The following is a 12,937-nucleotide window of genomic DNA, read 5'->3' on the forward strand; positions in this document are numbered from 1 at the left end:
GGTCATTGCACCCACTAGGTGTAAATCAATAGCAGGACATGGCTCTCATTTTTCATTTAAGAGGAAACAGTATTTTTTCGGGCCTTGTGAAGAGGTTGTATTTTTATGACATTTGATTATAGCTGCTCACTGTTTAATGGTTAATTTAAAGATTAATTTTTCATCTGAGTCACACATTGTAAGAGTGTTTTCAGTGTGTGTGCTTGGGTTTCATATGAGAGCCCAGATTTGTTAACCTTCAAGGTGCTAGTTTTTTTTTCTTTTTTTTCTTTTTGGCAATTGATCCTGTCTCTTGTGAAAGAGGAATATTACTGGGTATAATTTGAGGTGACCAGGTCAGGCTCCAGCTTTTTTGCCGCCTCAAGTGGCGGAACGCGCCCCCCCTCTCCAAACCTCGATTGAACTACCGCCAAACAGGAAAACAGGGAGTGAAGGATCCGCCGCCAAATTGCCGCAGAAGACTGAAGTGGGCTGACTGAGCTGCCGCCGAAGTGCTGCCCCCGCCGACCTGGACGTGCCGCCCCAACAATGGACGGAGTGCCTTCCCTTTCTATTGCCCGCCCCAGGCACCTGCTTCCTTCACTGGTGCCTGGAGCCGGCCCTGGAGGTGACGGAGGCCGATCTGTTCAGTGGTGATGTACGGTACAGGGAGTTTGATAGCAGCAACTGACATGATTCTATCTCAGACCTACTGAGCTTTGAAAAGTGTCGTCTGGTTTATGTAGACTGGAAGATGGAAGGTTTGAAAAAGGCTTAATCTCTCACTGATTCATTTTGTGACATCATCCCAGCTAAACATACATATGTTGAAAGGAAAGGACATGACTGCCATGCAAGTCTATACATGATTTTCAGTTCGTTCAGGCGAACTTCGTCCTAGCTTACCAGTATTTCAGCAGAAACATTCATTACTCTGAGGTTCAGGGTTTTTAGTCTAATACATTTAGAATTTAAATTTATAACTTCTACCATTTTAACCAAAAGTGTACATCTTGTTAAGGCAGTTGTTTAAAAAGCTATCACCTTTTCCTTGCTCTAAACATAGGTTCTGAAAGGCAGTGCTAGTATATGGAGAGCTTTATGGCAGGGCACAGCGGAAGCATAAAAAATGCAGCTCTTCCAGATGTATAGGAATTCAGTGCAACTGAAGTGATGCAATATACAGGAAACTCACTGTAGGCTTAGTGGAAAATCCCCAAATTGACTTGGGAGCACAGTTAATGGCACATTGTGACCATGTGTTTGGCCTTGTCTTCACTTCCGGGGTAAGTCAACCTAAGATATGCTACTCCCGCTATGTGAATAACGTATCTGGAGTCAATATAACTTAGGTCGACGTACTGCAGTGTCTACACTGTGCTGCATCGACAGGAGACACTCTCTCGTCAACATACCTTAATCTTCTAGTTTTGGTGTAGTTCCAAAGTCGACTGGAGAGCTAGACCCACTAAAATGACCCCACAGCATCGATCACAGCAATGTTGATTCCTGGTAAGTGTAGACATATCCCTAGTCTTGTATATCCTATGTGAGATGCAGAGCTATTCTTCTGATTCACCCTGCCATCCAGATCAGCTGGCTCTCTTAAGTCCTACTCAAAGGTATGAAAAACTGAAAGTTTTTCTGAGGCATGTTACACCTTGTGATAAACGAAGCGGGGGGTAGCTCCCTTTTATGGACACCCAACCTGCCAGTTACCTGTAAAATCCCTCTTGGTAGCTGTTCTCTGCTTGCTTTACCTGTAAAGGGTTAAAAGTCCCCCAGGTAAAGAAAAGGAAGTGGGCACCTGACCAAAAGAGCCAATGGGAAGGCTAGAACTTTAAAAAAGGGGGAAGAAACTTTCCCTTTGTCTGTTGTGCTCTGGGCTGCAGGGACACGGAGCGGCAATGCTACAGGCAAAAATACTGTGTAAGGTTTGCTGTGTAAGTATTTTCCATACCTAGAAGAAATAATTTGCATAGGGAATGTTTAGTTAGACGCTATGATTTATTTCTTATTTTGGCTTGTGGATCTCCTCTTTGTTTACCCCAGATGCTTTTGTAACCTTTAAGCTGAACCCCCAAGAAAGCTATTTTGGGTGCTTAATTTCTGTAATTGTTTCTTTTAAGATCTAGTAAAAAGCCTAAGTTCCAGATGTATTTTTTCCCTTTTTGTTTTTAATAAAATTTACCTTTTTTAAGAACAGGATTGGATTTTTAGTGTCCTAAAAAGCTTGTGCATGTTGTTTGATTAGCTGATAGCCACAGCTAATCTCCTTTGTTTTCTTTCTCAGCTCTTCCCCAGAGGGTGGGTGAAAGGGCTTGAGGGTACTCCACAGGGAAGAATTCCCAAGTGCTCTTTCCTGGGTTCAAGGGTTTTTTTTGCATTTGGTGGTGGAAGCGTTTGCCAAGGCAAGGTCAGAGAGAAGCTGTAACCTTGGGAGTTTAATACAATCCTGGAATGACAAGTATTAATTTTTAAAATCCTTGCGGGCCCCCACTTTCTGCACTCAAAGTGACAGAGTGAGGATTCTGCCTTGGCAGACCTAGAGTGAACAACAAGGGATCCTGCAGGGTGAAAATCCTAGGAACAGACAAATTAATAGGGAGCCAGGGCTGCAGTTTAAGTGCAGTCTGCCTGAACGCTTTGTTGCACAAGGTAAAAATAGAGGCAGATCCTAGAAAGGAAACAAGTTTGGACCATAACCCATTGTGTGTGCAATGTTAAGGATAGGGTGTGACACTAACCCTGTTTGTACACATGATTAAATGTATTTTGGTGGCAGTGGATCCAAAGTAAGACAATCCCTTGAAAGAGCTGCCCAGTAATTGTAATGGTGTTCCTTACCGTGTACTGCACTACAGTATTTCTTTAGCTGTGTAAAGCTATATTTACACTATGAGCTAGGGGTGTGATTCCCGTTCTTGCATGCACGTGGCTGTCATCAAGCTAGTACAAGTATAAACAGCAGCGTGGCTATGATTGTATGGGCAGCAGCAGCAGAGACACTGGCTTAGGCATGCCGAGTACGAACCTGGCTGAAACTGATGGGTACGTACCTGGCACTGCTGTTGCAGCTATGCTGCTATTTATACTTATGCTATGAGAGCTAGCATGATTGTGGGCAGGGTAATCACACTAGCTCACAGTGTAGACCTTGCCTAAATGTCTGGAGTTCCAACTTTCCATCGGGGAAGTGAGGGAATATTGTGCATCACACAGATACTAGAGAAATTTCTGCAAAGGACATTTTTTTTATGCCCAGTGGTTGCCATTACACTCTTTACAATGTTGTTTGTGCAAGTAGATATGTTTCCTAGAGTTTGTCATATGTTTAGTCTGCAAAAAATTACTAGCTGTCACTTTTTAAAAAACACATTTATACACTAATTTGGGGCCTGCTCCTGCTCCCATTGATGTCAGTGGAAGCAGGATGGGGTCCTGCAATATGGTAAAGAAAAAATAATGTGGTAAACTGCTTCCCCCTTTTTCACTTGGATACAGAGATGGTTCACATGCTAAACTATTTCTTTGCAAGGAGCTGGAGACTTGGCATCCTCCCTTAGCCCCTGATATTTCATAAAAAGTTGCACTGAGACTCCAGAGGCCCAGAAACATTCAGTGACAGTTGATGTCAATGTAGAGTGTGGTCTCTTCCTAATTGAGGCCTATTCTAATGCCCATTGAAGTGAAAGGGGGCTTTCCATTGACATTAGTGGGCTTTGGGTAAGACTTAGTGCAATAAATCTCTATCTATGCAATGTTCTGGTTCTGAACGATCCTCCATGCTGCAAAGTTGATTACCAGAACTGATGTTCTGAGCTGCAGCTCTGAACACCCTGCTTAGAGATCTACTCATAACCCTCTAGCATCAGAATTCACAAATAACTGATACTGACCACTAATTCAAAATTAACCTATAAAATTGGTATTTAGGGCCATAAAAATCCAGACTCAAGCTACAGTAGAGTTAAATGCATCTTTTATGAAAGCTCCAGCCTTTAATTTTTCCATTCCATGGTATGTTATCCAAAAAGGAATATAAATCTGGTGGGTGAATTTTCTTTCCTTACTTTAGGAAGTGGTTTCTAGTGGAAGGACAGTTTAGAAAGTATTTTGTAGTCTCCTAACAACTATTATAACCTTTTTGCCTTGTGCATGATTTTTCATAAATTGTAACACTTATTAAAGCTTTTGAATTAATTTCTTCTGGCCTGCTCTTGAGAGGTGCTGAGCAATCTCAGTTTCCCTTAAAAACCATGGGAGCGATGGCTGCTCATCATTTCTGAAATCAGGCCATGTACTTCTTTGTGTAGCTTGTTGGGTGTGTGTGTGTATTGTATGTACAATGCAGTATTTTGATGTTACTGTTAGAATCATAACTCTTGCATTTCCCAGTTATTTGAAATGAACTGTGCACTGCATCCTCAGTGTTGTATTTACACAGTGTAACATGATTGGCACCCACCTCTCATGAGTGCCCCCTGCTGGCTGGGTGTGTCTGCATTCTTTAGATCTGGAGACCCCTTTCAGTGGTTCTTAGGCGAGTTTTCAGTGCCTCAGCCCTCTGACTGAGTGAGACACACACTATCTGTGTGTTAACCAGAACAAACCCCTTCTGGGGTATACAGTCCACGAGGGTTTATCTTGGTACCCTTCTGGTGGTGGTTGTCTAGCCCTCTCTGAGCTGAGTCTTTTTAAGTAGTCCTGGCCCTGGTATGGGGCCTTATCCCCAGGGTTTCCTCCCTGGAGATACTATCTTCCTGTGGCCCTTCCTGGGCTCACTCCCTTCTCAGTTAGTAGCCAGCCAAGAGCTACTTCATTGCTCCCTTGGTATCTGCTAGCAAACTGTCTTTGGCTCAGTCCTAGCAGCCAGCCAGAAGCCTCTTGCTCCCTGGTCCCTGCCAGAAGACTGCCCATAGTCTTCCTGCTCATCCAGCCAGGCATGCAGTCTTTTCTTCTCCAGCTCCAAGTAGCAACTAACTACTGCTCTGTTCTGCAGCTCCTTTTATATGGCCATCCTGGGCCCTGACTGACTGCTTTTCCTGCAGCAGGGGTCAGTACCACCATGTTGCATGATGGATATTTGGCAAAATTACTGGACTTAGTGAAAGACATTGGCGTGGAGCAGGAGGGGGCTCTAGGGTGAGGCAGAGGTTGGGCTGTGGGAGGTGGTTGGGGTTCTGGAGTGGGGATGTGGATTACGGAGTGGAGCCAGAAATGAGAGGTTTCTGGGTGAGGTAGGGGGCTCCAGGCTGGAGCAGGGGATTGGGGTGTGGGGGGGTGTGAGGGCTTCAACTAGGGGTGCAGGGTCTGAGGTGGGGCTGGGGATGAGGGGTTTGGGGTGTAGGAGGTTGCTCTGGGCTGGGACCAAGCAGTTGGAGGATAGGAGGGGGATCAAGGCTGGGGCAGGAGGGAGGGATGCAGGGTGTATGCATGTGCAGGCTCCATCCAGTGCTTATTTCAAGCAGCTCCGGAAAGCAGCAGCAAGTTTTGGCTCCTATGCGGAAGCGCAGCCAGGCGGTTCTGCACACCGCCCTGTCAGCAGGCACTGTCCCCGCAGCTCCCATTGACTGTGGTTCTCGGACCAACGGGCTGGGAGCTCAGGAGTCAGTGCTCAGGGAGGGGGGACGGAGGCAGAGTGCAGAGTCGCCTGGCCGCGCCTCCACCAGCAACAGCAGAGATGGGGAGCCGCTTGCAGGGAGGCTCATCTTGGGCGGCTCCCTGTCCCTGCTGTTGCTGGCCGAGACATGTGTGGCCAGGCAGCTCTACAGGCATGCTGCCTCCATCTGCAGGTGCCACCCCCGCAGCTCCCATTGGCTGCAGTTCCCAGCCAATGGGCTGGGAGTCGTGGCGTCAGCGCTCAGGGCTGGGGGATGGAGGCAAGGTGCCTGAAGAGCCGCCTAGCCGTGCCTCCGCCAGCAACAACAGGGACAGGGAACTGCCTGAGGTGAGCACCTCCACAGACCTCAAAATTTTAACCATGGACACTTGTGTTTGTGTATGGACATGTTGCTGACTCCTGCCCTGCAGCCACTCTAGCCTGCTTGGAGGACCTCTCTACTGCTCCTTGCCTGGGATGGGTGTGGCAGAACCCTTAGTCCACCCCATCACACACAGTTTATATCTAGGAAAACCTAGCAGTATTATGAAAATGAAGGTGACTCCTTTTTAATATCAAAGCTGTGAATGGATATCAAGACCATCTGGAGAGCATTTCTACAGGGACGTGCATAAATGCTAAAAGTGTTCTTCTTTGCTGATTTTTTAAAGCCCAAAAAAGGGAAATTATATCTATATACATAAGCAGAGTTTCCTTACTATGTCATCCACAAAGTGACTTGTGCAGAGTTGTAATTTTCTATTTTTGCAAGCCAGGCAGCAATTGTGGCTTGTGTAGGTTAGTATTATGGTACACATGGCTGCTTTTTCTTGGGCTTGAAAGCAAAGAATGACAAGCTGGCAGTGTACGTGTTGGGGTGGAGGGAGATCGCTGGTTTGATGCCACGATCGCTCTGAAGATTCTCCTCCTCTTGCACCTTCTCCTGTAGAAGTGTGATTTTTTTTCCTGCCCCTTCTAACAAGGATAGCAGTAACATGTAGAGATGTAAATAAGTCTTACATCTTAATTTCTCTTTCTCTCCCATTTTCATCCTTCATGGATGTTTCCACTTTTCTTCTTTTCTCCTTTCTGTGTAGTGTCTCCTCCCTGAACTGGCTTTGCATATTTGTGTAGAGGACGGGTGGCTGTTGCATTGGGTGTGGATGTGTGGTTTCTTCACTCCTCACTCAGTCCCATCACTTTGGCTGCCGAGGAGATGCCTGGCATGAGCTCTCTGTCATTCACTTCCTTTTGTTGCCTTTTTCTCTTCAGTAAAATAACTCCTCATCCTCCTCCCCTTTTCTCATATTGTTTCCCGTTCCCAGTTCTCTTGTCCTTCCTCTCTCTCTCCCCTCCCCAATGTTGGGGTCTATCTGCATTTCTTCCTCTGCTATTCCTGATTTGTCCTCTTTCTGGTGACCTTTGTCTCCTGGCCAGCCCATTTCTCACTTCCCTTTATCTCTTCTATCTCTTTTGTTTTTATTCCCCTTCCTTGGTTTTAGATCTTAATTCCTCCCCTCACAGCCCTGTCTCTCCACTCTACCCCCAGGAGCCCTTTCTCAAAATCTCTTCCCTAACTCCCTCTTGGCTCAGTTGCTCCCTGGCCCCTCTACCTCAGTGTGCTGAGCCCTGTGGAGAAGGATAGGTAGGGAAATGAGAGAGGTACTTGGCATGCACTTCTTCCTGCAGGGAAATATGCCCGTAGCCTTGGCACTCGTAGCACAAGATCATAGAGTGGGCTGAGGAGAGACAGTTCCCAGTATGGAATGATGTGGCAGCAGTGGCAGATTAACAAATTTGCCACCCCTTGGCCCACAAAAAATTGTCTCCTCTCCGCCCCCCCCCCCATGCCAGCTCACCTCCGCTCCCTCGCGGCAAGCCTGAAAGGGAGGGGGGAGAAAGGGAGTTGTGGCATGCTTGGGGGATGGTGGAGGTGGAGTGATGGTGAGCAGGGGCAGGAAGCGGTTCCCTGCCCCCCACCCCCCCGAAGAGTTACTCCCTGTGTCCACTGGCTCCAGGTCACCTCCGCTATCCCCCGAGCGCGCCAATACTTGCTTCTCCCTCCCTCCCAGCGCTTTTGCGCGGTAAGCCTGGGAGGGAAGGGGGAGAAGGGGAGATGTGGTATGCTCGGGGGATGGCAGTGGTGGAGTGGAGGTGAACTGGGTGGGGAGCAGTTCCCGCCCCCACCCCCCCGTTTACTCCCCATACCCTTGGGCCCCAGCTCACCTCTGCTCTACCTCTTCCGATTGCTCCGCTACTTGCTTCTCCCTCCCTGCCAGCGCTTTCACACAGCAAGCCTGGGAGGAAGGAGGGAAGTGTGGCGCGCCTGGGGGAGGAGGCGGGCCAGGGATTTGGGGAAGGGGCAGAGTTGGGGAGGGTGCATGAGCAAATTTGTTGGCCTAGGCGATAATACGCCACTGTGTGGCAGAGCACCAAAAAAGTTCTGGGGTTCAATATTGCTTATACCACAGTGAGCACTGCAGCCTGGGGTAGCTGGGCCATTTCTCTGTGCATATTTAAAGTATGTGCTTTCCTATTGAATGAAATTAGCAGCATACTTTGCAAACACAATCAGTTGTAGTCTAACAGGCAGTAGATTTGCTGTCTCTTTGGGGTGTAGCATGGCGGTCTCTTTCCCTCCGGCATACAGAGTAGAGATGTGATTAACAGAGGAGTTCCTTCTACCTGCCAAAGCACCAGTTGCATCAGCTCAGTTGTATTTGTGCCAAAGAATTATTTGTGTCTTCTAGTCAGAGTGGCCAAATTAGTGTTATAAGGGCTGTTCGTTGCCTGTTGTAAGAGGCAATGGACTCTTAGCATCCCAGTTCATGCTCTCTGTAGTCTTTCAAATGCTAAGCTCTTACATTTTAAGTGCTTTCCGTGGAAATTAATAGACATAATTTTTGTTGTTGTTTCTCCCTGTACAATATGGTGTATATTGTTCTTAATTAATCTGGTGCTCTTGGAGGGGAAAATACTTGTGTGCCCAAAGCCAGGATTTATTTAAGTCTGAACGCTTTTTTCTTTTTTTCTTTCTCTAGGTGCATTTGTTGTCTGTTGGACCCCTGGGCTGGTGGTTCTGCTGCTTGATGGTTTGAACTGCACTCATTGTGGGGTTCAGCATGTGAAAAGATGGTTCCTTCTCCTGGCCTTGCTCAACTCTGTCATGAATCCAGTCATTTACTCTTACAAAGATGATGAAATGTCCAACACCATGAGACGGATCATGTGCTGCTCTTCTGATGATAAAAGCCAGGAGAGACGATCGTCAAGAATTCCTTCAACAGTGCTCAGCAGGAGCACAGATACTACCGGTCAATATATTGAAGACAGCATTATTCAAGGGACTATCAGTGGCAAAGGAAACTCATGAGCTAACCTGGGATATACTTTTCCTAAGAGATATGGGGTAGGAGGGGAGTGGCTTGTAACAGGAGATTATTGAATATGTTCACTCTGTTCCAAAGCCCAAACTCCACAGTGTTACGTGAAGTCCTTGTAAATAATTACTCAAAGGGAAAATACATTGTATTGAAGAAAAAAACTTTCTGTGCTGTTTTTTTTTTTTTTTTTTTAAGTACATGAGATTGTTTTCTCTATAAGAGGAATAAACTTATTGAGAGAGACTTTCTATGCATGGAAACAAAATACAAACAATATAATGGAACTCTCCTTGCTAGACACCTGCAGGAAGAACTAATTGCTAAACAGTGCATGTGTGGCTGTCTGAAGTTTATGTATTTGATCAGTTTCTTATGTATCTCAAGGGGACACTTTTGGGGCTGGTAGGCCAGAAGTGTGCCCTGTTTGCTGCCTCTGTTTACAAAATGTATATACTAGTTCATACATACCCCTCCCCCCACTTCAGCACAAATAATTCTATACTCCCTTAAAACAAGTTAATGCCAGCAACTTGGCAGTGAAGGGGCAAGTCTATAATAGCAGCCCATGGTGTGCATGTGCAACTACCCCCACCATAGGTTGTCGGCAGGGGTAGAACACTGCCAAAAGCACAAGCCACTGCTACTTGAGTAGCAGGAGTGATTGCACTAGCTGGAAGTAGTAAGTCCTTCCCCCCCTCATCTGGCCAATGGGCGAGATCACATGCACATGTGAATTCTGGACATTATTGGGTGGGAAACGTGGCTGAAAATAGATTTCATATTCAAATTTTTACAACAAAAACACCATGAACAAAGCCTGTTTAATATGAATGAATTTTTATATCTATATATATATACACACACACACACACACACACACACACACACACACACACACACACATATATAAAGCCAAGTGTGTTGGAATGATACAAGCCAGAATGTGAATGGATCTCTCATACACTGTATAAAAATCAGACTGGACCAGATTTAATCCTCTGATTTAGAGCTGTGGATCTTGGGGGAGAGGCCATGAGACTGCAGACAATGAAGACTTACATTAAAAATAAGAATTTGTTATTAGTGACTAATCAAATTTAATGTGTGGAATAACTTCCATTCTTTGTGTTTTTAAAAGTGGCTGCATTACCTGTGCATTGCGTTTAGATCAGGGACATATTTCAAGTTCTAGGGCAACTATTTCAGAAATGGTCCCTAATTTTTGCATGTCTCAGTGTTTGGGAGCCCAACTTTTGAAGCCCCTTCAGCCTGAGTTTCAGAAGTACTGAGCCCTGCAATTCCTTTTAAAGTTAACAGAGCTGTGGGTGCTCAGCACTTCAGAAAATCAGGCCCAAAGAATCTTAAGCTGATCAATCAAGATCAGAGTGCCTTTGCCTTCAGAGAACAAACTCAATAGCAGATAATGTAATGTTGAAAGATAATGTAACTTATTAATCATAGAACTGGAAGGGACCTTGAGAGGTCATCTAGTCCAGTCCCCTGCACTCAAGATAGGACTAAGTATTATCTAGACCATCCCTGACAGGTGTTTGTCCAATCTGCTCTTAAAAATCCCCAGTGATGGAGATTCCACAACCTCCTTAGGCAATTTAATCCAGTGCTTAACTGTTCAGAAGTTTTTCCTAATGTCCAACCTAAACCGCCCTTGCTGCAATTTAAGCCCATTGCTTTTTGTCCTATCGTCAGAGGTTAAGAACACTTTTTCTCCCCCCTCCTTGTAACAGCCTTTTAGGTACTTGAAAATGGTTATCATGTCCCCTCTCAGTCTTCTCTTCTCCAGACTAAACAAACCCAATTTTTTAAATCCTCTCTCATAGGTCATGTTTTCTAGACCTTTAATCATTTTTGTTGCTCTTTTCTGGACTTTCTCCAATTTGGCCACATCTTTTCTGAAACGTAGGACTCAGAACTGGACATAGTATTCCAGTTGAGGCCTAAGCAGGCAGGAGTTGAGTGGAAAAAATTACTTCTCGTGTCTTGCTTACAGTATTCATACTAATACATCCCAGAATGATGTTTGCTTTTTTTGCAACAGCATTACACTGACTCATACTTATCTTGTGATCCACTATGACCCCCAGATGCCTTTCCACAGCACTTCTGTGGTCAGGATGTGGTCAGATTCTGCTTTTGATTCCACCCATGTATTGACATCAGTGGGTTGCATTGGTGGAAGTGAGACTAGAATTTGGATCAGAGGATATAGTAACAATGCTATGTAAGCTATTAAAGTTCTTTATCTTAAATAAGGACCAGATTCCAAAACCCCCATGTAGTATAAGCAGTTCTTAGTCACTTAGGTAGTCCTATTACTGGGTTGTAGGTGTGGCCCCTAACATTTCAAAGTAAATATTGTATTTATATAACTTGCTGAAAAGGTTTACACTTGTATTTTTGCCATTGTAATGAAAGTTTTTGTGCAAAGACTACTTCTGTGGTTTGGTAGTTTGGAAGGTTTGAAAAGTGGTTGTGGATTTTTTAGAGGTGACGGCACTATAAAGACATGAGATGCAAATATTAACGCCTGTAGACTTACTTTCTACAAACTGTTTATAATACTAGGCTGAAGCTCATACACAAAGCTACCGAAAAATAAAATGCTTCTTTAAAATAAAGTATGCATTTTGTTTCATGTTTGGTTAGCTTTCCTATTACAACAAAAATGAATACTCTTGATATTTTATATTCCTGTAGGTCTTCAGAGTGAAGACTAGTCAAAGCTTGACATAAGAGTGGAAAATGGAAATTCCTACCCCTGAATAACCATAAGGAATATTTGTGTTTTATTTCAGTGGAATTATATTTATTAACAGAAGTGTCTACAATCATAGCTGGGTCAGCCCTAAAAAGGATTCAATTTAAATCCGAGAAAATCCCTGTGTGTTGATCAGGGCCATATTTAAAGCTCTAGGCTAGGATTTTCAAAAATAGGCTAACTTTGGGTGACTCATTTCTTGCAAACCCAACTTTTGAAGCATCTTGAGGAAAAATCCACGTAAGTGACTAAAATAGCCTTGCAGAGTTTCCCCTCCCTTCCATTGGGAACATGGGAGTTGGCCCTCAGAACCTCCATATTTGGACACTTTTCTAGGTAAGCAGGACTAGATTGCAAGCTCTTTGGGGAAGGAGCCGTCTTATTTTATATTTGTACAGCATCTAGCAAAATGCACTCCCAAGAAGGATCAAGCTCTGAGAGCTATCATAATGCAAATAATAAATAATACCCTCAGTGGAAGGAGTCCAAAGGTTGTATTTCCACTCTCCCAACCAAGAAAAAAGTGGCTTGAAAACTGTGATATCAACAGTCCTCTCAGTTGGATGGTGTACCCTCCATTTTAGCATTACATTTCCCATACAGAGCTGCTGTTGTTCTGTTACTCTTCTTTACTTTAAAAAATATTTACTTTAGATTCCCTGGGACAGTAAACTAACATTATACAAACATTCTAGTCCCATTTGAAGACTTGTCCTCCATACTCTTTTGCTTTCCTTCTTTCTGGGCTTCACCATACTCCAAGCTCTGAGGTTATTCCATATTCATGGAATCATAGAAATGTAGGGCTAGAAGGTGACCTTGAGAGGTCATCAAGTTTATCCGCCTGCATCGAAGCAGGACCAAGTAAACCACCTAGACGGTCATTGACAGGTGTGTCCAACTCCAACCTATTCTTAAAAACCTCCAATGTTGGAGATTCCACAACCTCCCTTGGAAGCCTGTTCCTGAACTTAACTAACTTTATAGTTAGAAAGCTTTTCCTAGTAAGTAACCTAAATCTCTCTTGTTGCAGATTAATCTGATTACTTCATGTCCTGCCTTCAGGGAACGTGGCAAACATCTAAATAACTCCTCGTTATGACAGCCCTTAAGATATTTGAAGACTATTAGGCCCACCCCACAGTTGGCTATTCTCAAACCTAAACAGGCCAAGTTTTTTTTAACCTGTTTTATATG

The 12,937-nt window shown here is 44.6% G+C and overlaps 1 protein-coding gene across 2 annotated transcripts in view; it reads left to right on the forward strand.

Annotated features, from left to right (window-relative positions):
- The window catches only part of LPAR3 (lysophosphatidic acid receptor 3), a 36,650-nt gene extending 26,836 nt beyond the window's left edge, over positions 1 to 9,814 (forward strand). For both annotated transcript variants that reach the window (XM_050962215.1, XM_050962216.1), the window contains one exon: positions 8,623 to 9,814. In XM_050962215.1, the coding sequence (XP_050818172.1) occupies positions 8,623 to 8,954 (332 nt within the window). In that variant the 3' untranslated portion in view covers positions 8,955 to 9,814. The remainder of the gene's footprint in view (positions 1 to 8,622) is intronic.
- Positions 9,815 to 12,937: the final 3,123 nt, after the last annotated feature.

The sequence above is a fragment of the Gopherus flavomarginatus genome, chromosome 7, assembly GCF_025201925.1.
Source record: "Gopherus flavomarginatus isolate rGopFla2 chromosome 7, rGopFla2.mat.asm, whole genome shotgun sequence".
In the NCBI taxonomy this organism is placed as follows: domain Eukaryota; kingdom Metazoa; phylum Chordata; order Testudines; family Testudinidae; genus Gopherus; species Gopherus flavomarginatus.